The sequence below is a fragment of the Mesocricetus auratus genome, unplaced genomic scaffold, assembly GCF_017639785.1.
Source record: "Mesocricetus auratus isolate SY011 unplaced genomic scaffold, BCM_Maur_2.0 Super-Scaffold_6730, whole genome shotgun sequence".
Taxonomy (NCBI): domain Eukaryota; kingdom Metazoa; phylum Chordata; class Mammalia; order Rodentia; family Cricetidae; genus Mesocricetus; species Mesocricetus auratus.
The window spans coordinates 60,498,847-60,526,696 of NW_024429184.1; the positions used below are offsets into that span (position 1 = coordinate 60,498,847).

General features: G+C 45.0%; 1 protein-coding gene across 2 annotated transcripts; it reads right to left on the reverse strand.

Moving 5' to 3' along the window:
- Nucleotides 1-823: 823 nt before the first annotated feature.
- Rdh10 (retinol dehydrogenase 10) lies at nucleotides 824-27,642 on the reverse strand. 2 transcript variants are annotated; one of them, XM_005066769.4, is made up of 6 exons: nucleotides 26,661-27,623; nucleotides 24,961-25,196; nucleotides 5,194-5,292; nucleotides 4,034-4,179; nucleotides 2,219-2,350; nucleotides 824-2,136 (listed from the first exon to the last, which is right to left on the reverse strand). In XM_005066769.4, the coding sequence occupies exons 1-6, from the start codon at nucleotides 26,947-26,949 to the stop codon at nucleotides 2,013-2,015; spliced, it is 1,026 nt and encodes a 341-aa protein (XP_005066826.1). In that variant the 5' UTR covers nucleotides 26,950-27,623; the 3' UTR covers nucleotides 824-2,012. The 2 variants fall into 2 exon arrangements, 1 of the variants encoding a protein (XP_005066826.1); XR_005875626.1 differs by lacking the exon at nucleotides 824-2,136 and adding an exon at nucleotides 2,530-2,643 and having other exon boundaries at nucleotides 2,233-2,350; nucleotides 26,661-27,642.
- Nucleotides 27,643-27,850: the final 208 nt, after the last annotated feature.

A 27,850-nucleotide genomic window follows, 5' to 3' on the forward strand; every position in this document is an offset into this window, starting at 1 on the left:
CTACTTCAAAGTGCTTATTTAAATCCATAGTTGAAAATTAAGCATCAGCCAGTAAATATATTGTTACAATGCCTCAAGGCATGGCTGGCTGGCTGTCATTTATAAAAAGAAATCTGGCCTTGGGTGATGACTCACCTTTAATTCCAGTGCTTGGGAAGAGGCAGGTGGATCTCTGTGAGTTCAAAGCCAGCCTGGCTACACAGAGAAATACTGTCTCGGAATACCACCCCCTCCCAAAAAAAAGGAGAAAGAAGAGAAGTTCAAATGTATAAGCCAGGACCTTTCCAGAATGTGGGACCCTGAACAGTGACACACCCACACTAATATAGGCAATAGGGTTTCCTTTTCCCATTTGTAAACAAGTTCTTGATGAAGTACCTACTATAGATAGATGGTGACACTGGAGATTGGACTACATGAAACCCACACTAAGTGTGACCCCATCTGGATGAGGGATGTCCTTCTGCATGTTTCTCTTATTGGTTGATGAATAAAACACTGTTTGACCAAAGAAGAAGGAAGATAGTCGGGACAAGGAGAATTCTGGGAAAGGTAGGCAGGCACAGTGGCCATATAGAGAAAGGAGTAGCAGGTCAGGACCCTTCTCCAGTAATACACAGATTTATAGAAATGGGTTAATAATTAAGACAGAGCTAGCCAATAAGAAGCCCTAGTCATTGGCCAATAGTTTTATAACTAAAATAGCATCCGTGTGTTTATTTGGGGCTGAGAAGGGGGGCGGGGCCTGGCAGGATAACAGAACCACCAGCAACACCCACAAGGCTTTTCTTTATAATGTTGCTGAGAGCTAATAACAACACAGTCAGTTATGTAAGTATTTAATTAGTCTTCTAGAAAAACCTCCCGATTAGTAAAAGTAGGCTTATTTTAACAGCCTTAAACATTGGTCACGGTTTAAACAAGACATCCTAAACAAACAAAAGCAATCACATAACAGTTCATAGTCATTTACAAGAGGATGGTACACATGTAGATACAGAGGTAGAGATTCACTTTTACAATGTTTCACTAATACACATATACCAAATTCAAGGCACAAAATAGTTTGCTTTACAAAAAAATACTGTAAAAATGTCATTTGCTGTTCTACATTGTGAATAAACCTTTCAAAGAAATCTTTACACCCTTCCACAATACTTCACACAAGATTTGCTCCCCACACTAATCAGAGTTGGCACAAACATGGGGACTTTTTAATGCAGAAATTCCCGTTTTCAGAAACTTTCTTTGCAGAGCTACTGTGTTCTGTAGACAAGGTCCCCTTCCCCAAACAAGACTCTGCAGCTCCCGAGGAAAGGGCACTGTCTGTATGCAGCAAACTGCACAGGTAGAAAATGTACAATCGTTTTGATTAACCATGTCTCTAAACATTCGGTTTAGTGTTTCAGAGATCGAATTTAAAAACCACCTAATTTTTTAGTCATTGTAAGTATGAGAAAGAGACCCTCTGACCTTCTGTGATGTTCAGACTGGAATGATCTCAAACTGACATCAAACATTCCTCTTTACAAGAGCTAAACCCACAGACAACATGAGCAAACCACCCATACTTGTGTGAGTAGAACCCAGAACACATGACAAAACATAGCAGTCAGTCCTTGAATGCACAAGGGTGCCAGCTGGCTAGACTTTCACAATAATGAGTGAACGAATGAATTCTGTGGGAATTCAGAAAAATCATACACATGAAACACACTATAGTCATCATTTCTAGACTTTCTGTTCATTAAAAAAATAATGATGTCACATAGTGCTTGTCTAAATACTGGACTCATTTTTAGGACCCTGCCTAAAAAAGGCCCCATTGGCAAAAATCCAAGCTCACATTTTTCAAGCACTCTAGTCAGTTAATTTACATTTTATTATTTCTTAAAAAGAGTTGATTAGAAAAGAAAAAGTCACCATGGGGTTAGAACCCAGAGACTGTCAGCACTGCTGATGTGCGTGCCCTGAACCCGCCTGACAGAAATGGCACTCCGCACAAAGCACGCTTAGATTCCATTTTTTGCTTCATTATTGTTTGTGGCTTGTTTTCTTTGAGCAATGAAGGGATACATGCACTTGTCGGCTCCTAGAAATCGGTACATGCACACCACCGCTTCGAAAGGCAGGATGCTGCAAAGGAAAGGGCACAGTTAGCAAGCGACAGGCCATGGCTCCTCAGCTCTGGGGACAGGCAGGGCAGGCCCTCAGTTACCTCTTCATGAAGGTCACAATGTACATGAGGCGGGGGGTGCAGATCATGGGCTGGTCGGTGAGGATGGCCTTCATGGCCTGCTTCACACAGTAATCAGGCTTCAGAGGGGGCAAGAAGGACTCGATTTCTTTTCTGGAAATGTATATTGAAAAATAAGATTCAGAATTAACTCAACATGGAAGACTGAAAACAATACACCAAAATACTGTGATGTTAACTGAGGGACAAGATTTTCAGAACATCTGCTTCCTTCATGGTATTTTTGTTTCGCCTCACATTTTCCTATTATAAACACACTTCATTTGTCTTACCTAGTAAATAGATTAGGAGAAAGATAAGCAAAATGAGTTGGCCTTTCTATAAAATGAGATTAGGCTGTTGAGAAGTCGTACGAGATGTATTTCAAATCACTCTGATGCTTTTCTCTGAATAGAAACAGGAGGCATTTGTTATAAACATTAAACTCGAGCAGCAGTGCGGTTTTCTCTATTAGGCATAGCCAAAATGGTGCATAAGCAACTACACAGCCTTTTCCTAGATGAGACTGTCAGAGCCAGAGGAAAGGGGTGCCGAGCTATATTCTAAGGAGTCCCTGAGGTGAAGGACCTACCTTCATTTTAATTTAGCAAATCTCGTGGAAACGCAGAACAATGCCTCCTCTGTCTTATCGCAGCTTTGAACCTCTGCACCTGCCACTATGCTAAGTGGAAAACAGGACCCTGGGCAACAGACAGGTTCCTAGGCAGAACCAAACTAACATGCCTTAGGCACACTGTACAACACAGGTATATGCAAAGGATGAGAGGCAGACCTAGAATTCAATTTATCTTCTCTCCCTCATTCTCTTTTTCGAGCTAGGAACCAAACCCAGGCCTTGCACATGCTCCAACACTGAGCCATGTCCCCAGCCCTAGACCTAATTTCTCAGTCTAGACTTAGTGCCAGCTGGAGACTGGAATGACTCAAATCACTCTGTCACTTGCCAGGCTCATTAAGTCTAAACAAACAGGGGCCCTTGACAATTGTCCTTTGCCTCATATGGTCACCCAAGCAAAGAGCTCCACGTCAGCAAATCCCTGCCCATTCACAGTTGTGTTTATTGTGTGGAGAGCATGTCAAGTAAAACCCAACATTTAGGTATTAATATTCCCACATGCCCCCTTCCCAAGTGTGAGGGGATCCCATTTCATTGTTAGTGATTCTAAATGACTTCGTCTTATTGGACTAAATCTAGCTCTACACATTTGCCAGAGAAAAAGCTTTCAAATCTGTAATGTGGCATGTAGTCCTTTGTGGCAGTAACATTGTTTCATATCCAGTGTAAAGTCACATTAAGGACTTTTCTCTTGGAATCATCATCTGCCAATACTAACAGTAGAGAATAATATAACTCTTAAGGATGTAGCTTCTAAAAAAAAAATTCTGGAAGTTGAAGAGAAGCCCATTCCTTTCTGATACTCAAAATGAATCCCCGTAAGTTAGTCTCAGTGTGGCGCCAAACTCTCACTTGTCAATCTCACACATCCATACTACAGACCATAACTGGACAACTAAAAGTTAGCTCCCCTTCCTCCTCTTTAGCTGGTCTCACTTTGTAGCCTTGGCTGGCCTGGAATTCACTATGTAGACACTAGTGTGGTTTCCAACTTCTGACAATACCCCTGCCCCTGCCCCTGCCCCTAGAGAAGTTGCCCCCACACTCAGCTAAGGCTGATTTGTCTACTGACAATTAAAGTGCAAGACTGGCTGGCTGCAGATCAACTCCACACAGCTTCCTAATGTTACTCTATCAATAAGAAGATGGTTCCCACTGACCTGATTCGGCAACCTCTGAACATGCCCGTGTCTACAAGGTAAGGGCAAACCAAAGTTGTTTTAATTCCATCCTTTTCAGCAGCCTTTAGCTCATGGCTCAGAGATTCGTGAAAACCCACAACTCCAAATTTACTGGCACAGTAATCCTGAGCAAGAGAGAGAGAACAGAAATACTGAGTCTTTTGTACATGCTCCAACTGATCTGCAGCATCCTGGTTCTGTTTGGGTAGATGTTTAGTACAAAAGGTTACAGGTAACAAGCAAAGAGAAGGAGGCTGTCTTAAAGGACATATATGTGATGTGGTCCAGAGCACAAACAACATTTTCCAGCCAACAACAGAAACAGAAAAACACTTTTGGCCACATCAACCAAGCATCATGTTACTTTGGGGACATCACTGCAAAGGGTTCTATGAGAGCTAAGAGGCTGGAGTGAGAAAATGTGAGAGCTTCCCTTTGAAGTGCCTGGAAACTTTACAAATGGTCCTGAGAGAAACTGTTTGCTTACATTAATACCAGGAGGACAAAGACAAGTTACCTTGGGCTATACGCTGTAGTGATGCATATAGCCCCCACATCTTCTGAGTTTCAGTTAGGACTTTAGGGCACATGGCATAGACATATTTACATGTTTGCAAGGAGGGCTGTTTTCAGTTCTCGAGGCAGCTGTAAACCAAGTCTTACAGGACAATGTAGGTGCGTTTTACCATTTGCACACAGTTGAGACTGGGTTAAGAAGCCGGTCTACACAATTATGCAGCCCCTGCTCCTGGCCATAAGTGCCTCATCTAACGAGCTAGCAGCAGGCAGCTTACTTTTGGCAGGTTGACCAAAACACAATGTGAGCCTCTGACCTCACTTATCTGTTCTCCCCACACTGCCTGGTCACTCCATGGGTTCATTCTTGACCCTGTGCCTTCTACCATCCAGCCAGGCTGCTAATGAAAATGGGCTCTGTGGCCTGTCCTCCTCTATACTGTGACAACTTGCTAAACTGGTGCCAGTAATTTTATGGCAGTGGAGAAGGACCCCTCCTCCACAGCCCGTCCTGTGTTAGAGGGAGACACTGTTGACCAGAAGGTGTGGTAGCAGGCCTCTTGTGATGTGTTCACTGCAAGACCAACTGTGTAAATGAAGAAAACACTTTGGAGCTAACAAACCTCAACTCCGGCCGTGCTGAACAACCCCAGGGAGCTCGCAACCGTCACAATGTGGCCATGGTTAATCTCCAGCATCGTCGGAAGAAAGGCCTTAGTGGTCTGAAAGAAGAAAGATGCAAGCTTTAGAACTGACATGCCCCATCTCGGAGCTGTAAAAATTACATTTCCCAGTTCATCTGAAAATATCTTCCATCTGTGCCCGGCTAAATTAGCACTGTAGCATTGCCCTGCTAGGCCTATTATAGCTGCGACCAACAAAGCTGTGACCCAAGAGTTTTGGGAGCTGAGGTCCAGAGATGAAAAGAGAGTCATTAGGAGAAGTCTCTTTATCACCTTTAAGTGATACTGATCTGCTAATCTGAACCCCTCCTGGGTCAGAGGCCTTCTCATGCTCAGGCCTTGTGGTTCAGCTGTGTTCTGGTCTATGAGCAACTTCCAGCCAACCCACCAGCAGGTGCCCCATACTGTTGCTTTTCTCATGACAATGTTTCCATGGTGACAGACCCATGAATGAAAAGCCATCCTAGCACTCTGGGACAGCACCCGAGGTTTAACAGTCAAAGTAAACTAGCAGGAGGTGAGTTATTTTAGAACATAAACACTGATAAAGCACAGAACCATTTTAGTGACAAATCATGCTGGGAACCTGTAGCATTTCAGAAGGATCACAGTTAACTGTGGGGAACCTTCAGGATCTCTCCCACAAAGCAGAAGTCCACCCACTCAGAGCAGCAGATGACAGGGCAGGCCCACAACAAGGTGGCAATATCAGAGGTTACATGGGCTCCTTACTAAACTGCTGTCTCCTGTCTCCAAGACACAAGGCTGTATTTAAACAAAAAGATCCTTCGAATTGCTTAAGATGATCTATAAACCATCCCACCAGGCTCCCAACAGCTTTATAACCTGCTTCTTAACAGAAAGCAGTGAAGAGCAATCTGTCTACTGTTGAGTTATGGTCTACTGCCAGCACTGGTCCCCATGATTTACGACCTCAGAAGACAAAACACTGCACAGCCTCCTTGGAGAAGAGCTGCGTTCCATTTCCAACACTCTCCTGCTAAGGTATCAGAGTCTGAGCATGTGTTTGGATAACTCGTGTGTGCAAGATCAAAAACAGTGGCCCATTAATTTTGAAGCTTCCCATGCTCCCCTTCATGCAGCAGTTGCCAGATGAATTTTTGTCAAGTATCTCCTGGATTGTCACAGGGCACCCCATCCCCCAAGCCACATCCCATTTGTTTGGGGCTCCTTTGGAACCCATGCCAAGCTCACTCTCATCTGCCCTCATTCCTATCCCGTATAAACCAGACTGTAATATTAATTGCTTATTTACTTAGCTTTTAAATAATTTTCAAATGCTCTATATCACTGGAATCTCCAATAATATTGTTAGTAATACTTAATAAGATTCCTGCAAAATTCTTTTTTGAAGATATTTTGGTCTATGTGTATGTGACATCAGAGATTGAACCAGAGCATTGTCTAGCATGAACCCAGGTCATACTGTTTAATATTATTCTAGACCAGCTTGTCTTTATCTACATTTCTTAAAGTTGTATAGTGTATATCACTCACCCTAACATATCACTATGTGTTTTACAGAGTTTTGATTCTGCTTGCTTTATTCTTACCTGGCTCTCCCAGGCAAGCTCAGAGATATTGGTCAACCAGTCTTATAAATACCGGGACAGAATCCCCCTCATACCACATGGGACCAGCACACTGTTTGCTGTCAGGAACATGAATGCTTTGGTTCCACTGTGTTTCTCTGTAAACAGTAGCAGTAAATAGGGGCCTGATACCACAAAAGAGCTGGCACTCCGAGTCATTTAAAGGCTAGACTTCAGGTGCCATAACTCACCAGTTATTGTTATATCACAAAACTGAACTAGAGGAGCATATACACTCCAAACTAAAGTGAAAATATATCCTTAAATATGAAGTCTTAAGAGTATCTACATCTTTGAGCTGGGCAGAGGTGGCGTACGCCTTTAATCCCAACACATGGGAGGGCAGAGGCAGGTGGATCTCTGTGAGTCCGAGGCCAGCCTGGTCTACAGAGGGAGTTCCACGACAGTTGGGGCTAACAAAACCCTGAAACCCTGTCTTGAAAACACCAAAAACAAACAAACAAAAAAGTCTAGTTAAGATTAATGTTTGGAGATGAGGTAAAAAGCCTAAAGCTTGCATTTTAGCTTTGTTCATTTAGAAACTATGTATGTGTGACTGTTTTCTGTATGTATGTGTATGGAGTTAAGGTACACATGGGTGCATGCAGAGGCCAGAGGTCAACATCAGGTATCTTCCTCCATTACTTTCCCACCTTAGATTTGAGGCAGGGTCTCTCACTGAACCTGGAGCTCACCGACTGGCAAGACAGGCTGAGTGGTGAATGCCAGGGATGAATCTGTGTCCCCTGCCAGTGGCAGCAGACAGACTCATACCACCATTCCTGAACTTCATGTGGGTGCTGCGATCCAAGTCAAGTTCTTATGCTTGTCCAGCAGCATCTTATGAACTAAGCCATCTCCTCAGCTCCAGGAAAATGTGTTCTTAAGGTTCATCTGAGGTCGTTTCTAGGGACTTATAAGCTGACCTATAAACTCACTGAAAGTGGAAAGGGCATTTACTATACCAAGTCTACTGAACACTTAGGCCTATCCTGGTCCACCTCAAGCGTGTGTAAGCCTACAACTGGGCACAAGTGCAGATCGACTGCAGCATCTATTGCTAGCCCAGGGAAAGATCGAAATTCAAGTCACACTTCCTTCTGAACATATTACCATTTCAAATCATCACAAAGTCAAAGGAGCCTGAGTCAAACCATTCTGAGTTGGAGGGGTTGTCTATATTAAGTTTGCCTAGTGTTGAAAGACAGGGATAAATTTAGTGCCTTTTAAACTTTTTTGTTTTAAAAGTTCTTAACATAGATAAGTACAAGGACTTGATATTAAATGCTAAGAAACTGCACGTAGTCTAAAATGCCAATAACATCTTGATCTTCTTGCTTAGGTGGCTGTGTTCTGCAACTGGCCGACTGAAAACCCACACACCAGAGTAGGCAGATCCTGATGAGGGTCAGGCTTTATGTGCTAAGATCCTGTCTACAGGTGTTAGCCGCTACCCAGATTCCCAGCACAGAACAAAGGCAGGTAACAAGTTTCCAACTAGGTTTCAACGGTATTTGTTGCAAAGTGCTGAAACTGATTAATGTCCCCTCTTCCCTTTAGGAAGGAATCTGGTGATATGAATGTATCCATTTTACAGATATTCCCACCATCTATTATTTGCAGGTACTATGCAATAACCTGGCCGAGCAGTGATTAGTGAGACAGGACCTGGTCCCATTCTTCCATTCCTGTCTTTAAGCAGAATTCTAAACTCATCTGTGCATCAAACTTCAGTCAGTTCGTGTCTACCGTTCATATGACGGTTGGTACAAAGTGTAAAAACAGTATGATTCTGGTGTCCTTCCCACCCACCAGCAATGTTGTCTGGAAAGTGAAGCTACTTTGGTAGAGGGGCAGAAGTAAAATGATCCACATACGGCCACATAATTAGTCTTTACGTGTGCACTACAAACACTGTTGGAGAGAACCATTTGAGTGGCTTGTAATGAGATATGGGGAGGAATGTTTTGTTCTGATACAAGCCTCTTCTAGTCTTAATTTTTAAAGTACCACTGGTTAGTATTCATTTTAAAGCACATGACTTCTTCACCTAATAGGTGCAAATGTCTGTATAAGGAAACAGAATGTGCCTCTGTACATTTTACATTTTAAGATGAAGGCACCTATTTGTTATTTAGAAAGTGTCCAACTGTAGGTAAGGCTACAAATCATTACACTCCTGGAGATGCCCATTACAATTTGCTGTTGGCATTAAGAGGTGAAGCCATCTGAGGCCACAGTCAGCCTGCACGTTTCCTGCCACTTGCACAAACTGTCATGAGGCCTTCCCCTTTGCTAAGCAAAGACAAGCCTGAGGTTATCAGTACCCACAGCAGGGTCACTTCAATGTCCCTGAAGTCCCTACTCCTGGCCCTCCTGAAGTCAAGTATGTGTGATTGTGCACTGGGGCTGCTGTCCATCGCCTTGCTGCCTGAATGGATATGGGCAATTACAGCTTGCCACAAGTAAACTCACCTGAGGTATGAGGTACACTATTAAATAAACTTTGACTCTTACTTTGTAAGAAAAACACTGCAAATGGTGACTAGAAAACATGGCATTTTCGGGAATTTTCTAAAGTAAGCTGAATAGTTTTCCTTTCTAATTCCTCTTGTCCTCAACAGTCTGCTAGGTGACATCTGAGCCAGCACAGTGTATTCCGTCCTTGACACAGCTTGACAGCACAAAGAAATCTGGCACTTGGCAATGAATTATTAATGTGCACAAATACTGTGGCATGTGTGAGGTGGAGACCAGCAGAAGGTGAAGTGCTAGTTGCCATGACACCAGTCAGTTCAAGCTAAGGTTCATGATCTTCACCTTTGTCTCAAAGAGTCATTAGAAGACTATACAGGGCAAGTCTGAGCCTCACACCTGAGTGACTTCAGATGCAAACTCAAGCATGTGCTCCATGTGTGATCCCAAGGGGGCAGCTCAGAAAGTCCACTGACCATCAGGCCTGAGTCAAGTCACCCGCAGAGGCAGACTAGATGGGGTCTTTAGCCTGGGCAGCTGGCTGAAGCCCACAGTGGCTGATAGGCTTCCCACGTCCCTAAATTCATACAACTGTACTCTGCTTTAGCTTCTTGTTCACACATCTAAAAACCAGGAAGAGATCCAGTGTTTCACCAGCCAAGCCACAATTGGTCACAATGCCAACAACTCTTATATGAAACAAGAGGGCTCAGTACATTTATAGATGGAAATGACTTAGGACTGCTTAGTGTTTGTTTCTCTGCCCCCAGTTGTAAAAATGAAAACTCTTTAATAATTGATTCAGACTGTAAAGTATGAACTTCAATAATCTGTGATTAATTGTATCAAAAGTCTCCAATACCATAATCTGCTGGCAGCTAAGGGATAGTGATGAGATTAGAAAGGAGAGGAGAAAAAGGGGAAAGAAGGCCACTGGATGAACACTGGCATTCCATTCCACTCTGCACGGCTCCTCAGGGCCCTCGTCAAAGCTCTGGGCACTCTGGAAGGAACTGTACAGGTCACATTCACACCCTGAGCAGGGCCTTCCCAACAGAGAAGCAGGTGGCTGCATCGGGCCACTGCATGCTACAGCTTGCAGAATCTTTGAAAGCGACGTTTACACCAAATTAACTTCCAACAGTCCACTGTCCAGATTGCTCTTGGTGCTCTTAATGACGACTGGGCAGCATGAGCCTGCAGCTGCAGTGTCAGAACAAATTAGGTTCAACAAAAGGATGTGGAGAAACGCGGGACCCGGCAAATCTGACTTCTGAGATCTGGAGAGGCATCGCACCAGAGAGGTGCAGGCGAGACATGCGGAATGTGTCTCACATAGCTGAGCTATTTCAAGTTCACAGACACTGAGAGGAAAATTCATTTCTCTCAATAGAAAAAGGTTCCACACTACACTTTTATGCATTTGCCAGACCATTCTATGAACAATTTTAGAAAAGCTATCTTTAAAAAGAAATATTTCAAAGTATTTGTCTCTCAGAGTTGAATATTCAAGGACGAGTAGAAACTCATTTCCAAACTGGATCATGAATTATATTGCAGTGAGAAATGGATTAATAGCTCTGACATACACAGTTAAGGGGTTTCAGGTCTCCAAATGACAGTATGATATACAATATAGGGAAGGAAAGAATTCAGATGAAGAGGAGGAGGAATACCACGAGACTCCACTGAGCAAAGGTTTCACACATGGAAGGGCTGTGTCCCCCAGGGGCAAATACCTTTCCTTGTGTGTGTGCTCACGCTACCTGTGCTGCCTCCAGAGTGTTTATCAGGCTCACAGGAGAATACTCTGCTTATTCACAAGACTGTCATGGAATCTGCTGGCCATCCTCTGTGAGGCCCCAGTCACTGCTTTGGAAAACTCTAATGGAATAGTGAAAACTTTTGTATATGCATATTTGTGTGGGTGCATTCCCCCCCAAACTCCATCCACCTGCTTTTTTCAGACAAGGCCCTGGTGAAGACTTTTTAAGACACTAGAAATACAGCTAATTGTGTTAGGAAGATTAATAGGATAAATCACTAATATGCTCAAAGAGTACAAGAGATGACACACTATACTTTATAAGGAATAAATGGCTAACTACTTTGAATTTTATAGATTTGAAGGTATCTTATCAATAAATATAATGTCACATATATAATGATAATAACAAACATAATATCACTTGGCCATAGACAAGTGCTACTTGATAAAAGCAGTCTTTATTACAAAAACACCTACAGCTGAGGGATAAAGCATATTTGCTAGGAATGCACTGGTTAATTCTTTGAGATGCAGTTGACAGATCCTGCTGTCATGTAGCTGCACGAGAGCCCGTGCTCCTTGTCCCATTGGGCATTGCAGAGGCAGAAAGTCTCTGAATGCCTGTGCACTGGAGCCCCAGGGCATTGGAGCCTGGAAATACTATTCTTTTAGCCTTAACACAAGGTACATCTTAATGCCCATTACACTGAGATCCAACATTTGTGTTAAATACAGAAGGGGTGTTGCATTTCCTAGCCTTTAAGACATTTCTGACTGTGAAGCTAAAGGCAATGGTTTAAAATTGAACAGCATCAGCAGATAATACTTGACACACATGCACAAGAAGACTCCTACAGTTGCCCTGCAACTAAGAAGCTAATAAAAGCTCAGCTTTTCAAATGAACACCTAGATGATGACACTATTAGTTATTCAGCAAAAATAAATGCTTCATTAACTTGTCTTCCCACTGCTAAAGATGGGATGGAGTAGCCCAGGGCAGAAGCTGTGATTCCAACATTGCCTTACACTGTAGGGCCTGCAATACACAAAGAAGGATCAGGAAGGAAGGGGCAGCAGGAAAGTGCACTGCTCTTTGGAATCTAGAACCCACAAGTCCCGACTGCCAGTTCTTAGCAAAAAGAGGCCTCCAGGGTCTATGCTTTCTGCTCACAAATCCCTCCATTTGTCCCTCAGCACCCAGCTCTCACAGCACAGGTCTTCACACTGCAGTATTCCTTGCCTAAGCCTCTCGTAAATGACTCAATAAGGACTCAACTCTATTACACAGCTGCCAGCATCTGGTGATCAGTAAAACATCGACTCATTAAATATTTATTTGTTGTTGTGGCTGCACCTTTTCACATAATTTAACATGCATTCATACTTTTATCTATTGAAAATCACAAACTGTCTGGGAGAAACACTTGCCATTTTTTCCCCTGTCTTACTTGAGTCTGTGGCAGTTCCATGCATGCACGGATTTTGAAATGCTGTTTCCCCTGTTCCCTGCTCCCCACCGATCCCCAGATGATCAAAGCAGAGGTCCAAGGGCTCTCAAGCTTGGGCCCCTCACCTACTATTAATAACTCTAATGGAATAATGAAAACAACTCAGAAAATTGCAGCCGTATCACCTGATGAGTGGAAGACTGTTGCCAAACCCCATGTCTCACACTTGTACCCTTTCCCAGAAGCCATAACTGACAGGTCTTCTGAAGGGCAGGCACTGTGGCTCTGCACTAGTGACCAGGAGCTACATCAGAAGGCACGAGCACATGCAGGCCAGCCTAGCCATTGCTCAGGCCACTGCAAGTGGCCAGACATCTTTGACCCTGTTCCAAAGGCCCCTTAACCATCAGCCCTTGTAATCCATGAGTGCAAATAGTTCAAATTCTTCACTGTTTTCTAATGTGCTTACAAGTTTTTAAAAAGACTTGCTTACTTAACACAGGGTAAGTGTAATCAAGGGGTTAACTCCTGACAGCCTATGGAACCTGTGCCGAATTAGGAGCAGCTAACAATACAAAAACAAAACACTTGTGGCTCTCTGAGGAACTTTCAGAATTACAGAAAGCACCTTTTCCTATAAACAGTGGTTCTCAGATCCTGCAGTACACCACAACAATCTCGGAAGTTCTTCTCCTGATGTCCAGGCCATAGACCACCAGCTATCCCAGAATCCCCAGGGGAAAACCAGGCAGGGCATATTCCCCAGGTGACTGCATTAAGTAGCAGCGTGGGATCTGGTGCTACAGCAGAGTATCTCAAACTCAGGGCCACCAGGAAGTTTGGTGTCTTAGGGGGCACCTGGGAGTGCTGACTCAGCATGCCTCTCCTGTTCACTCAATGCCAACTCCATCCAGCCGACAGGAAAAAATGTTTTCAAAGCTTGGCCACGCCCGAAGGCAAAGCTGCCTCTTGAAAGCCATCCTCCAAGGACCATGGCCATCAGTAAAGCATGTTCCATATACAACCAGAATGCTTTTCTCTAAAGGTTAGGAATACATTCTGGTGTTGGAGTTCAATGCCATGTAACACTAGGTAAGTGCTTTTCTACTGAGTTGCATCCCTCAGCAAAGAACAGCACTAAAAGGCAATCACGTTAGTCAGCTCCGGCTAACCCACCCCGAATGCTATTATGAAGTTGTGAACTCTGAACAAGAAAATGTCCTTTTAAGCATAGCAAGTACATGTGAGCCCCCTCCCCCAACCCAGTCATTCAGCAATTCTGAATGGCCACAAAGGCTAGGACCCTGGGATCCTGGGTTGGGGGCGGGGCTCAAGCAGAGCAGCACAGGTGATGGCCCTCAGGTGATGGCCCTGTCCACCAGCCAGCAAACCATGGCCAGAGCTCATTTCAGTTCTAGGCAGGAAGGTACACAGCTTTTCATTTTCTGCCACTCAGCTTTACAGCAAAAGACAAAAGTGACTTGGAGAGACAAAGGAACAAGGGCACCCTGGACTTGCCCTTTCAAACCCTAGATCTGAACCTAAATGAAAAGAAAAAAACCTAGCTGGCTGTGGTAGTGTTTTCCTGGAATGCCAGCACTGAAGGGCTAAGGCTGGAAGACACTGACTTCCAGGCCAACCCAGGCCATATAGCAAGACTTTGTCTGAAAAACAGATAATAAATGACTCTTGGTTGGGTGGTGTCAGTAGATAAACAGTTTGCTGTGTAATTGGGAAGACGCTAGTTTGAACGGTCAGATACTCAGGAAAACTGGGCACAGTATTGTGTCTGTACTTCCTGAGCTCCTACGGAAGATGGAGACTGGAGCAGCCTCAGAAGTTCCTATCATAGGCCAGCCAGCAGGGCATATCTAATGGTGAACACGAAAACCTGTCTCAAATAGCATGGAAGTAAGAACAGACACTCTGATCTCCACAGGAATACTGGTGTGTTGTAGAATGGGTGAATCTGCATTTACTCCAACACATGAGCGCGCGCACGCACACGTGCACACACACACAGAAAGAAAGGAAGGAAGGAAGGAAGAAAGGAAGAAGAGTAAGGGACACAGAGACAGACACACAGACTTTCTGTTTGTTTAAAGAAAGAAATCTTGACGAGGGTGGGCTCCATCCACAGTGTACAAGGCATCTGCCTAGTTTAACAGGCTGATTAGCTTAAGAAAAAAGGGCGGGCAGGGCTGAGAAAGCAGGGTTAGAATGAAGAGCTGTTCCTCTCCAGACAGAGGTGAGGCAGCCACTGCCTCATCACATGCAGATCTCAGAGGGTAGGCTGGGGCTGCCCTCCTCATCAGTGCTCTGGACTAGCAGCCAAGGTGGACTTAAGTGACTGTGAATCTACTTCTCCTAGCGAACCAGCAAAGCACGGTCACCCACCCTGTCCTGCACTGTTCTAGCAGCCCCAGCTGCCACCATTTATCAGTTAAAGGGTCCTAGTGCCTTGTATAGAGAAATGAGTGAGTGCTTGGTCCACAGTATGTCTTTTTTCCTTGGTCACCTTCTGCACTAGCATGTCCCCATTTCCACTAGAACAATGTCTCAAAGACCCACCAGGCGTCAAAATCCATAGATGCTCTCAAGGTGTGGCTGTCTTGACAGTGCGAACCTGACAAGCTCAGTACCCCTTCTATTTCCTAGCTTTCCTTGGAGCAATTCAACCCCAGCTTCCAGGCTCTGATGAGCCCATGAGAAAATCCACCAGAAAAGATCACCTCTGTGCGAGTCAGATGTTTTGGCAGCAGTATCAGCTGGTAGAAACTGCAGGATTTTGAAAACCCATGATTAAGATTTTTAACGAGAAGCCTTATACCGTGATCTGGAATTCTGATCCCATAAGATGCTTATGGAATAGAAAAAAAGATTTTTGCATTTCCCAGGAGCTAAGCAAACAAAACAAACTCAACCCATTGTGACTGAAATTCCACACCAAGCATTTACAGGGTCTTGTTCATCTGTCTGTGTTGAAGAGGCCTTGTCCTGTGCTGTCCTTTGAGGTCCAGTCAGCAAGGCTGACATAACCCAGAAAGTGAAGGAAGGAAGGAAGCTGGGTGACCAGGGATGTAAGCACATGACTCTCCAAGATGCTGGCCATCTCCAGTAAGGACCATGGGAAATTACACAAAGGGCACAGAAAAGCCTGGAGCTGGACTTTGGTAATAAAATTCTAGTGTGACATTGATTCTTCAAGCTAGAATTTTACATGCATGTCTAATTTATAGAGCAAACTTTCTGGGGATATTAGGTAGGGTTAATAAGTTATTGCTAAACTTACCATGCTAATAAAAAAATCACATTTGAAGATTCTTACATTATACCAGAGGGCAAAAACTATATGTGACTCACAGGAAAAACTACTGTACAAGAGCTTTGAACATTTAGTAACTACTTTGCACGTTCTAACTTGGAGTTTTCGGCTGAGGGTGTGGGACTTACCGCCCGCCAGCCTTCCTTGTAGAGGACCTGAAGGAAGTCTCCATCTACCTTGAGATCACTGCTCTAGCACCAAGGATAATGGTGCTACTTCACTCAAACTTGACAGAAGTCTCAAATGAAAGGTGAATGCCTATGAAGACTCTGCCAGCTTAAATCCATCAACAGTACAGTGAGAGGATGGAGGTTGGTTAAGGATGTATCTGTCTGTGGGCTGTTCTGGTGGACAGCTGTCTGTTTGGGCTGGGTTGCTTCTTGTTTCTTTCTTCAAGCTCTGCCTGCAGTTCCTGCTTCTTACTGTGAGTAGCTTCCAGTCCCCCCTGCCCTCCACACAGCACCAGCCACACTCGGGGTTAAAAGCCCGGATGTAAGCACCAGGGGAAGCCTGTGGCTCGTGTTGCTGAACAGTTGTTTCACACGCCTTGTCTTTCTTCAAATCCCAGGGGATGCTGGGAAACGGCAGAAACACTTCACAGTAACACCTCTCTTCTAATTCCTTTCTTCAGCCCTTTTGGACTGAGAGCTGAAAACAACTACTTTAAATACGAACCAAAATACTTGAATCCAGGTTAAAAATACTTTACTATGAGTCTGTGCAGAAGTATTTAAAATAACTGATTACACAAATTACCCTCTATGTTTCTTTCCCAAGAGACCTTAGAAGCGACCCATTTAAAAACCCTTGAGAAATCAGTAGGGGGCTGTATGCTAATTACAATTTGCAGGTGGGAAAACTGAAGCTTTGAATTTTAAGTTTCACTTGTCCTCAAAATACCCATGTGTTTACGTAACTTACACTACAAATATTTTCCCAGTTACACTGATTTGGGAAGTGTTATTTAGAGCCTCATTGCTTAGAATAACACTAAGAAACCAAACCTTGTTAATATTCAAAAACTCCAGTACTAAGGTATTTGAAGGAAAAGCAACACATTTTTTGCAAGCAGCAAAAGCCTTCGTGTGATCTTGGAAAGCTTCACAGACCAAGCAATGTTTTGTTTTCAAATGTGAATGTGTTCTAAGTGCCTTGTCATTGGAAGGGGCTGACGGCAGCAGCTCTCAGGGTTCCCAGTAATGGCCCTTACTTGTTAAACATTGTAGTAGCATTTGTTGACCCTTCTGTGAGTACCAAAGGAGATTCACTTTCTCCCGGTCCACTTAGTTTTGTTTCTGACATTTAGGGAAACTGCCCCTGACAGGTGTGAACTTGAGTTTTAAGAGAACTGATAAATACAATGAAAAGGAAAAAAGGAATTCAAGAACAGGCCGCACTTGGGAAGCATTCCTGTGGGTGAAACCCTTCTTGAGAGGGGGGATGTGGAAGCCTGCATAAACCCAGAGATCTAAGAGACTGAAACTGGTCGGCCAGGTATGTCACAGGAAGTGTGACTAAACCCCAAGGCCATGCCAGCCAGGGTTAGGTCACAATGAAAGGACATTTTCTGATGCTGCCTTCCCACTTTATATGTTCAGAGAGAAAGAAGCCAAAGCTCCCTTCCCTTGACTTATTTGCTAATTATGCTTTTTTGGGGGGGGGCAGCCTGAAAGGAACTTCCAGGACACCAAGGCTCTCCGGATAGCTAACAACTGCATTACACTCTGAGATAAGGAATCACTAATTAAACCATCTAGTCTGATTAACACATTGTAGTCTGAGTTTGGGAATTATAGGCTCAAACACTGGATTTAACCCACTCAAGTGAGGCAGGAGGTAGATCCCTATTCCTGATGACTGTTACACTCTTTTTTTTATTTTCTTACATACTCTAAAGATTTAATAAAAAAGGTTCCTCTCTCCTAGGGAAAATGTACTTATGTTTTATGTTTGTAGGAAATAAGATATAAATCTGCCCTGCCATGACACCCCCTAGTGGAACTTTAGCAAAGTACAGTTTTGGGGTTCAAAAACATCTTGTTTCCCTAATCCAAAATGCCTGGAACCAGAAGGGTTTAGAATTTTTCCATATTTGCATATACATAATGAGGGGTCTTGGGGATGAGGCTCAGATCTAAACACAAAATTCATTTATGTTTCTCATATATACTTAGCACATATATGTAGCCCAAAGGCAATTCTATACAAATATTTTGCTTCTGTTTCAACCTTATCATATGGTTAGTATGAACTTTCACGTTTCTGATCAAGGGGTGTTTTTGTTTCTCAGGATTTCCAGCTGAAATGACCTTTCTCAAGGCCAGTGGCCATGTGTACCACGGTCACCTGCCTACTATTTATCACCGAACAGAACAAAACAAGCAAGTAAATAAATGAAGCCCGTCCTCTGCAGACTCACCCACAAAGCGGGGTCTGGAGAAAGGCAAGCTGGCCAGCTGCCTCAGCTCAAGAGGTTTAATTTTAGTTTCTGAAGGAACTGAAGCCCAATTTTAGGTGACTCTGCATTATTTATATCCCTTATCCTAAGAAAAGTCTCACATAAAGGGATTCCCACTTAAAATTCTTCTACTTCTCAAGTGAGATTATAAAGTTCTTCCAGTAATTTTCTGACTGTCACTAAATTAATTCACTAAGGTCACAGACTCAAGCCACTGGAATTTGCCAAAGATCTTGGATGGCTCACAAGCAACTGGAGCAAAAGCCAACGCTAAGGGGGAGAATGAACTGAGAGGACGTGGGTGGCTGTATGTTTAACTACTGCGTTTGTGTCTTCCCCTAGCCCAGGGAGCAGTCCTGCAAGGAATGGCTAAGACTCTGCCAACGGTACTCACTCTCCTTTCAGTCTTTCTGAAAAAGCTACTCAGTGCTAACATGAGCATGGGTTAAAGAATGTTCCACTCTGACACGTCTTCTAGATTAATTTCTACTCGGCAGATAATGAGTAAAACCCTGGGCACAGAAACTCCCAGCCATAGAGAACAAATACCAACTTTGCTTCAAGAAACGGAGATAAATAGTACAAGTCATTTGTGATCAGATAACAAGGGGTCATTCCTTGAACAAAGAATTTGGGGACTGTCCATCTTATAAAGACATTATTTGGCCTAAGTGGACACATTTGGAGTCTATTTCTCTTTTCATAAGTGTGACATGCATCTATCTGCCTGTCCCTTGGAGATAAGGGATCACTCCGAAGCCCAGACTGGCATCTAACTCATGACAATCCTCCTCAGCCTCCTAAAATTTGGGTTTACAGGCGTAAGCCACCATATTTGACATTTTTTGAAAACACTATTTAACTTCCGTTGTGTCAAGTGGCAGAAGCTCTGTGAAGCACTCTCGGGACAGTGAACTGTCTGGTCCAGGTGAGGTGAGAGCATACCAGGGGACATAGTAGGTGCTGAACTGGGAAGCTAGATGAGAGTCAGTTGTGGAACGTTCAAGACACCGTGCTAATGGCCTTCCACTTCCCACTGTGAGCGCACACACGGTCACACAAGGGTTTAAGTGGGCATATTTCAAACTCAACACCGTTTCGGTAACTCCAGGTGAGAGGCAACGGAGGTACAGATGATGAAGTGGAGATCTGTCCAAAAGAACTTGGTGCCCAATGAATGAGCCTGACAGGATAGGCAACCGCAGTCAAGCTGGGTGACTCAGCCAGGGTGAAGGAGTTAGCTTAGCATTCTCACAGGCTTAGGGGAACAGGGAACAGCCAGGAGGGTGGCAGAAATCGGTTAGGCAACAGAAACAGATCACCCAGTTAGATAGAGCACAGAGAGCTGGTGTGAGCACACTGCACTAAGGAGCCAATGTTTTCAAGGTGGAGAGCTGAGGTGAGGAAAGGGGAGAAGGTGACTAAAGCCTTGCATTTCAAGGAGGCCATCAATGCCATACTCTGTGAGAACACAGACATCCCCTGCATCAAGCAATGAGGGAGCACTGCTAACCGCCCAGACAGCTGAGAATGTAAGGCACTGCCTACCCAGTGGTGCTCCCTAAGTCTGATAACCAGGTACAGATTATACTGTATCAGAGATGGAGCGATGCTTTTTATTCGAGACAGTGTCTTGTTCCCTGTAAAGTACATTTTATCATGTGGTAAACTTTCATCTTTAGGAGCAACAGATTTGGGCCCAGCAATATATCAAATATAGAAATTCAAAATTCATAAGCATGCGATCTCCTGCTGTGTACACAGTACAGATGCACATGCCTCCAAGCAACTGTCAATCTAAAGAGACATTTCATCAGCTTTCAACTACCACGGGAAATCTGACAAGGCATGACGACATGGACCTCGGCTCAGACGCCATCTTTACTTCTGTCGTTTCCACGCTGTTACAAACAGGACGGGTACTGGGTAACACAAGCCACTTCTGGCTTACACATAAACAGGTAACAAATCCCACATTTTCATCAGCTACCCTAAAACAGGAAAGTGACATTCTAGAAAAGATTTTTATAATATTATAGTATGAAGAAGAAGCATTTGACAAATAATTTTGAGTACCTTGGGTGGGGGTGGGGGGCAACCTTAGATTCTAAGAGAGCTTAAGCCAAACTAGATTTCTAGTCAGAGAATACAGGAATACAGTATAGAAGATTAAAAACCAGTAAATCACATAAGAACTCAAAAATTAATGGTGAGGGGCCATTCTTGAGCTATTGGGTATGATGTGGCACACTAATGTGTTTAAGTGCTGCCTCACTCTGATCTCGCTGGTGGGCTTTTACTTTTCTTGGATGGATTTTAACTAAATAGACCTTAGACGTTTGGATATAGATAAATGCTGAATTCAGTAATTAGTATTTTAAAACTGTGAAACCTTTTAAGTTAAGTGGTCTATTAATTAACTACCAATTATCTTGTCTGACTACCATATCAATAGAAGTAAATTACTCACTAGCTATGTGACAGATTTAGTCCTTTACCGTGGAAGATTTCTTCTGCACATAAAGGCCTGAGGTTGAATGCTTTTGCTTTCCTCTTTTGGGTTATCAGGGATCAGTTTGCTATCTTGAAAAAGGCCAAGCACAGCTCCTTGGTTTAAAAGGACCTACAGATAAACTCTGGCTCAGAAACAAACTAAGATTCTATTCCCTCTCCAGAAAAATAAATAGTAAGTGAAGCTAAGTTAATTATTTTGAGGAAATAAGAGACTGCTGTTACTGTATGGTGGCCAGGCTTGTATGTCACTTGGTGGGATCCCAGAGAGTGTTTTCCAGTTCTTGCCTCTCACTCAGACAGCATTTGTGTGAATGACGTGGATGCTAATGTACACTTGTTCTCAGTGGTCTTGTTCCACAGCAGACCAGGTTGGCTAAAGCCTACCCCCATGTCATTCCTTCCCTAAGAGAAGGCTCCTGGAAGATCTGCTAGTGACAGAACAACTGTGTAGGTTCGTGTCATAGCTGACTGGAGGGCTGTGCCAAATATGAGAGCTAATGGAAAAGCCTCCGCAGCCTGCAGAAGTGCGTGTAGCTCAGGAGGCAGGAAGCAATGCAGGCTCTTCTCGAGGCCCGAGTCACAGGGAAAATGAACGGTGGCTGCCGTGCGTTATTTGCGTCTGATTCACACTGGTCACAACAGCTGTCTTCTCAAAAGCCTTGCACCCAGAAGTAGGCTTAGTACGCTGAGGAAAAAAGACTACACAGGTGGGGCAAGGAAAATGTGGCTAAGAAACAAAGGAAATCCAGACAATGAATGGAAGGCAACCCTGATTCGAGGTCGCTAGCACGAGTTAGTCAGCATGATGTTTCCCCTTTCAGAATCCACAGCATGGACCCGTGTGAGCTCTCTGAATAGGTTACCTTCTAAATATTTAAGCAGAAGTACGTTACATATGATCAAATATTCATTAACTAAGTTAGAGTACAGTTCCAGGTGTATGTGGGGGGGTATAACAAACTGCCACCAGACAATCTGTCATCAATTTTGTTATTATGTAAGGCACAATGTAGACAAAGTTATTTTTAAAGGCACTTACTGTGCATCAAAGGACAAAATGACAATATATACCACAAAAAGTTAGCAGAAAAGGAAAAAACAAACCACAAGGTTTTACATAACTCACTTAAGCCCAGCTTCACTGGGAAAGAAGGGATAGGCTGGGGTATAGCTCTGGAGGAGGGGTGTGAAGTGCTTGCTTAGTATGTGCAGGGTCCAGAGAGCAGGGTGTTGAAAGAGAGAGACAGTCTAAAGCTCCTTACAGCTTGGCTTCCAAATCCAAGACACCAGTAGAGGCAAGGGTTGGGAGGGCAGCTTACATCACCATCTTGAAATAGACCTTAGAGGAAGGAAGACTGGAGGAAGAGGGACCTGGGGGACAGTAAACCCAGTAGCTGGAGCTTGCCAGGCACCTCCAAGGTGGAAGTCACATGCTATTCTCCTTACCCTCCAGGAACATGACTTGAACTCTGAGTCAGGGTCAACACACAACTTGTTATTCTGTGAAAACAGACGCCGACTGCATTTTAAAAGTCTGGCTCAAGATGATCTGTCCAAATAGGTGAATGTACTCTTTGCTCAGAGGATCTACATTTTTAACTGGATGGGGCAACTTCTTTTCCCTGCCCAGGCATAGTCAAAAGACACACTGGTTATTTTCTTCTAAAACAAGAATTGTAGAAGCCAAAGTAACACATCTTTGAAAACCTACTACCATTTTCAACTCAGAGGACCAGAATGGAAGCTAAATTTAAGTGGCACTCATCAATACTATTAACCCCCACCCCCAGCAACCACTGGAAAGATTAAAAGCAGTCTCCTTTTATGTTTCAGTTGCTAACTCTCAACTTCTCTAAAGGTTTGTGAAGTCTTGGCAAGAAGTCAGAAATTCCAACACTAAAATGAATTTTCTGACTCAATATTGAAAATAAATTCTTAAGTTTAGATGCTTAGGAGAAAAACAGCTGGAGAATTCAGGAGCCTCCCATAGTTTAATACAAAGTGATGTCATTACCAACCAGGCTTCCAAGAACTCCCTAAACTGTGTGGTTAAGCAACTTCCCAAAGCTCAACGAGGAGGGTAAGAAGGTGCAGTGCACCCATGGTACATGAATTCGGATCCAGGGTAAGAGCTTATGTGATGTCTTCTTTATGTGAGAGAGTAGCTGGATGGTGGGCTAGCATGAGTCTGCACCCTTTCACGGGAGGCTGGGGATTGTCTTTCTTAACAATCTGAATTTTATGTCTAAAGATCTACTGTTCTGTGATACACACTGAACTGAAGGCTGTGCCGTTTCCTTAAAAACCTGGGTATATTTAAAATTTTATAAGTTAGCAAAATGCTTATGCAGAGAATAGTCAAGAAGGTGAAACTTGAGAGACCTTAGTAAAGGTTAAAGTTTATAGTTAGGAAATCTTGCATCACCTCAAAGGTTATTGAGGGGAAAAAAAATCAGTGTCTCTGGTTAATATTAATCTTTCAGTGGATGTGTATGTTTTCCAAGGCTGACAAGTTAACTGGAATCAACTGGAATTTCTGTGGCAGCTCATCCAGAGATTTCAAATATGGAAGTTATGCTCTGCCAGCAGTTTGTTTTTATTTCAGATGCTGACCCTGTTTTTATTTGTTTGTTTTGGAGACAGGGTCTTGCTATGTAGCACTAGATGACCTCACTCACTATGTTATTAGACCAGGCTAACCTTGAACTCACAGAGATCCATCTACCTCTGCCTCCTGAGTGCTGAGGTTAAAGGTGTTTGCTGCCACGCCTGGCCTGGGGTTGCTTTTTTTTTTTTTTTTTTTAACTCAGAATTCTTGAGAAATCAACTGGCCAAGTCCATTCAGTTGCCCTTTACTCACCCATGTTAGTGCTGGGACACTTGATGCCTGTTCCTGCAGCAGCAGAGGCTTGTCTGCTTTGCACATTTACTGCATACCTATGAACATGTACATGTATGTGCTCACAGGGGGATCTCCTTACTCATTTAAAATGCCACATTGAGTGAGTTCAACTCTCATATGTTCATCTCTAGATGCTTAGGAATAAATTATGTAAAGTTAATGTTTTCAAATAAAACATTAGAATAAGCATCTAGGGCCTGAGAAGAGCCAGATACTAGACAAGCAATATCTGAACACCGAGGAAGCCATATTAAGTTTTTAAGCAGTTTCTTAAAGATTAATGAGGTTTAATGTGACCTATTTAGAAGAAACAGCTCTTTGTTGAGTCCCACTAGACGGCATCTCTGCTGATGGAGGTAAAATCCTGTCTCTCTACCTTTCGTCCTTTTCCCCTCAGAGCAGGGATCTGACCGAGGGCCTGGTGCATGCTCCGTTAGCACCCTACCACTGAGCTCCCTCAGCTGTCCTTTTCCTCTCTCACTGGATTATTTCTGTCTACACAAGGAAAAACGTGTAAGATGGATCAGCACAGAATTAGAGGGAAAAGTGTTGCATCTACCCTTATTGACAATTCAGCTAAAAAACTGGGGCTACAGTGTCTCCCTGGGAACAGTAGATCCCTTGATGTCTCTGGATGCTGCAGGATTGTTTGAGTCCCTGGCACACCAGGCCTCATGCATCCCCTTCCCCTCTCTGTGGTCCTTTCAAGATGACTGCTCATTTGAGAGGCACCAGATAAACTGATAGTTGAGATGTCCACCATCTGAACAATGCGCATGACCGATGTATGTTAAGTAGCTGCCAGGGTGGCCTGACCACTCCCAATGAACCACAGATGCTGAGCTCAGAATTTCTGGCACTTTCTAACATGTGTCTGAGCAGTAGTTTGGAAGCCTAACCCCTGACTTTACAAATTCATAAGAACCAGGGTTTTGTAAACTCAACAGAAAGCTAAATAAACAAAGCCAGGGCTTATACTCGCTCTTGTTATTTTTACAGCAATCTTTCAAAGAGACTCCCCATCACCGATTTCTATCTTCTTAAGGCATACTGAAGGGGAGCCGTTCAAAATAACCAGACACTGGTGGGAAGAGCTCATTAGATGTGTGCTAGCGTGCAAGCCACCGGATGCCTCCATGAGTCTCTCTTTCCCAGCCTTCTCATGGAGGAGCCAGGAATAAAAACATGGACATTTATATTTACCCAGAAGTGTGCGTGGCAGTTGACCATCATAGTTCTCTCAATGAGCTCATCAGGGCACTCCAGAAGGTGATGTCCAGAAACCACACCAGCATTGTTGACCAGGACGGAGACCTCACCGACTTCCTTGCGGACCCTTTCGGCTGTCAGGTAGACATTCTCCCTCTTTCCCACGTCACAAGTGTAGGTAAAAACCTGCAAGTTACACGGGGGCAGGATTTCTTCCTCACCATTCCCAGCTGTCCTCAGATGAGGGGAGGAGAGAGAAGGGATGCAGAAAGTAAGCCACATGGCAGTCAGCAGGACAAAAATCATACAAAGCAAAAGTACTACAGTGAGCTTCAAATTTTTAACACAGTAATGCTTGCCAATAACTCAGCTTACAGCTGCCTCCCCCCCTCCACCCGAAAGTCTTTGGGAATTACAGCAATTTACTGGACAACGTTGCTTAGGGGAAAGTCATGTAATTGTGGCAAGTCCTATACAAGTAGACCACATGGGATCAACTTGCTGGAGCTAGACACCTGCAAAGAACTGATCTCAGCCCAGAGAATAACACACATTACACATTCCTGTTTTCAGATGGGGGCGGGGAGGAAGCTAGAGAGCTCTACCCTTAAAACAGAAATTCATTCCAGGGCTCACAAATCCAAATTGCAAGCAACAATCTGAACTCATTCAAAGGCAAGAAATGAATGAGAAGTTTCTAATGAAAGCATGGAGGTCACTGGTTTGTCTTTAAACTGATTCCCCTAAGAATTAATCTCATAGATGGAATTTAGAAGTTAATATGCAAGCTTACCATATTAGAGTTCAAACAGCATAAAATCAAAATCCCTTCCTTAAAAATGAATATTGCCTTCTCTTAGATTTGGGCAGAGAGCACAAATGTCCAAATTTGTTGTCCCTGCACACTACCTTTGAAAATGCAACATTTTGAACCATACATAAAAACACACAGGTTCTGGTAAGTTTGGTAACAAATGACAGGCATGGGGGAGAGTGGAGCCCAAGCCAATCTAGCCACCATCAAATTCCCTAGACCAGTATCTAATCTATAGCCGCTCATGATCTCAACTTAGGCTTACATTTTGCTTTCAGATACAAACTAGTTGTTAAGCAGATCGGGGTACACCAAGACCGTGAAAGAAGTTTACAAAAGGTCTGAAATCATTGAAGCACTCTCTCAAATCACTCTCAGCTACTCTGGGTTGGTAACTAAAGCATTTACTTAAGGATGGGGAAACAATGTAATTATTCCCCGGAGCTAAAGTTATAGTGAAACCATCCACACAGCTCTAGCCTAAGCCGCTCAGATTTCACAGAAAAAAGATAACTGCTACAAGTCCATTGTAGGAACAACTTCCCAAAGACACTTCAGCTTCCCATCATGCCACATGCAAGTCAGACTGAGAAAACTGCTTTCGGATCTAAACCTGTAGTAACAGCAAGGGACCCCCCCCCAACCTTCCACTCCTGACAGAGTTTAGGAAACCCCAGCGTGTTGCTGAAGAAACAGGGTTTTCGTGCACTTTCACTCTCCTAACACGGAAAATCGTGCTCTCTTAACAAGGGGCAAATTCCACTCGCCTTCGAGATCAGTAGGTGTTCTTTTCCTGGAGAGCGAGGTTGCCCATGACCGTGGGTTATGGGGACCCTCCCGGGTGGGGAGACATTTGACCTAACAATGCACGGGCAATTACCTTGCAGAGCAGCGGCATCGGCCGCTTCCAGGTCCCGGTAGATGTGACGAACCATGCCTGCGGTCTCCTCGTTGCTCTGCGTGTTGATGTCCCAGAGAACCAGCAGCGCCCGGCGCCGGGCAAACTCCAGGGCAAACAGGCGGCCCAGGCCGCTGCCCGCGCCCGTGATGAGACACACCTGGCCGGCCACGCTCTTCTCCTTGGGCCGTACGAGCCAGCGCGCCGCGGCCAGCACGAACGCCCACAGCACTTTAAAAGTGACCACGAAGAACTCCACCACGATGTTCATCGCGACGCCCCGGGTCCCGCGCGAGCCCAGCACGGTGTCCTCACTCTCCCCGAGTCGGATAGCCCAGCTCCTGGGCCCGGGAGCGCTTGTCACCACGATCGGGACGCGAAGGCTGCGCCCGGAGTCCGCCCCCCGAAACGCCGCGGGGCCGAAGTGCGCGGGGCCAGTCCCGCCCGGGCTCGGCGCGGTGGCCACGGGCTACGCCTGCCGCGGCTGCTGCTGCTCGGCTGGGCACCTCCTGCCGGCGGCCCCCTGCTCGTCCCGCAGCGCCCAGCCGTCCGGTCCCGCTGCAGCGGCGGTGACAGCCACGAGTTAGGCGTCGCGCGCTGCCCTCATGGCCAAGCCGCCGCCCCCCGGAACGTCCCCCGAGCCGCTGCAGCGGCTCCCTCTCCTCCTAGGGCAGGGGCGCGCCGTGCGGGTGGCTCGGGTCGCGGGAGTTGTCAACTTGACTCAAGTTGCGGGAGGGTGCGGGCGGCGCCGGGGAGGGACGACTTGTGGGGCGCACGCGAGGGCTGCCAACCGCTCGAGCTGCCAGCGCGGCGCGGGTCCCCTGCCCTGCACTCGCGCCGCTGTCACTCGGGCGCCGCCGGGCTCCGCCGCGTAGCTACGCCCGCGTCTCAGAGCGCTCCCAGCCGGCTCTGAGAGCCAGCCGCACACGGCGCTATATAACCCAGCGCCGGGACGCGCCGGCCGCTGCAGTGGCATCGGCCCTCCCTCCGCTCGGCCCTCCCCGCCCCCGGGCGCACCCCGCCCCCGGCTCAGCTCCCCCTGCCCCCCCCCGCCCGCTGGCCGCCCCCACCGAGCGGGGCAGCCCCTCTCCCACGACCGTGGCCGAAGCCTCCCGCCCTGGCCGCGCCTCTCTTTGCGGCTCACGCCCCCTGCCGTGGGTCATCGCGGCTGG

Bases quoted from the DNA above. Each gene is read 5' to 3' on its own strand.
- Rdh10 (XM_005066769.4), bottom strand. From the start codon at position 26,949: ATGAACATCGTGGTGGAGTTCTTCGTGGTCACTTTTAAAGTGCTGTGG. The intron at 4,180-5,193 runs GTTTGTTAGCTC...TCTCTTGCTCAG, and splicing joins TCAGCACGGCCGGAGTTGAG to GATTACTGTGCCAGTAAATT. The intron at 2,351-4,033 runs GTCAGTGGGAAC...ATACATTTCCAG, and splicing joins TTCAGAGGTTGCCGAATCAG to AAAAGAAATCGAGTCCTTCT.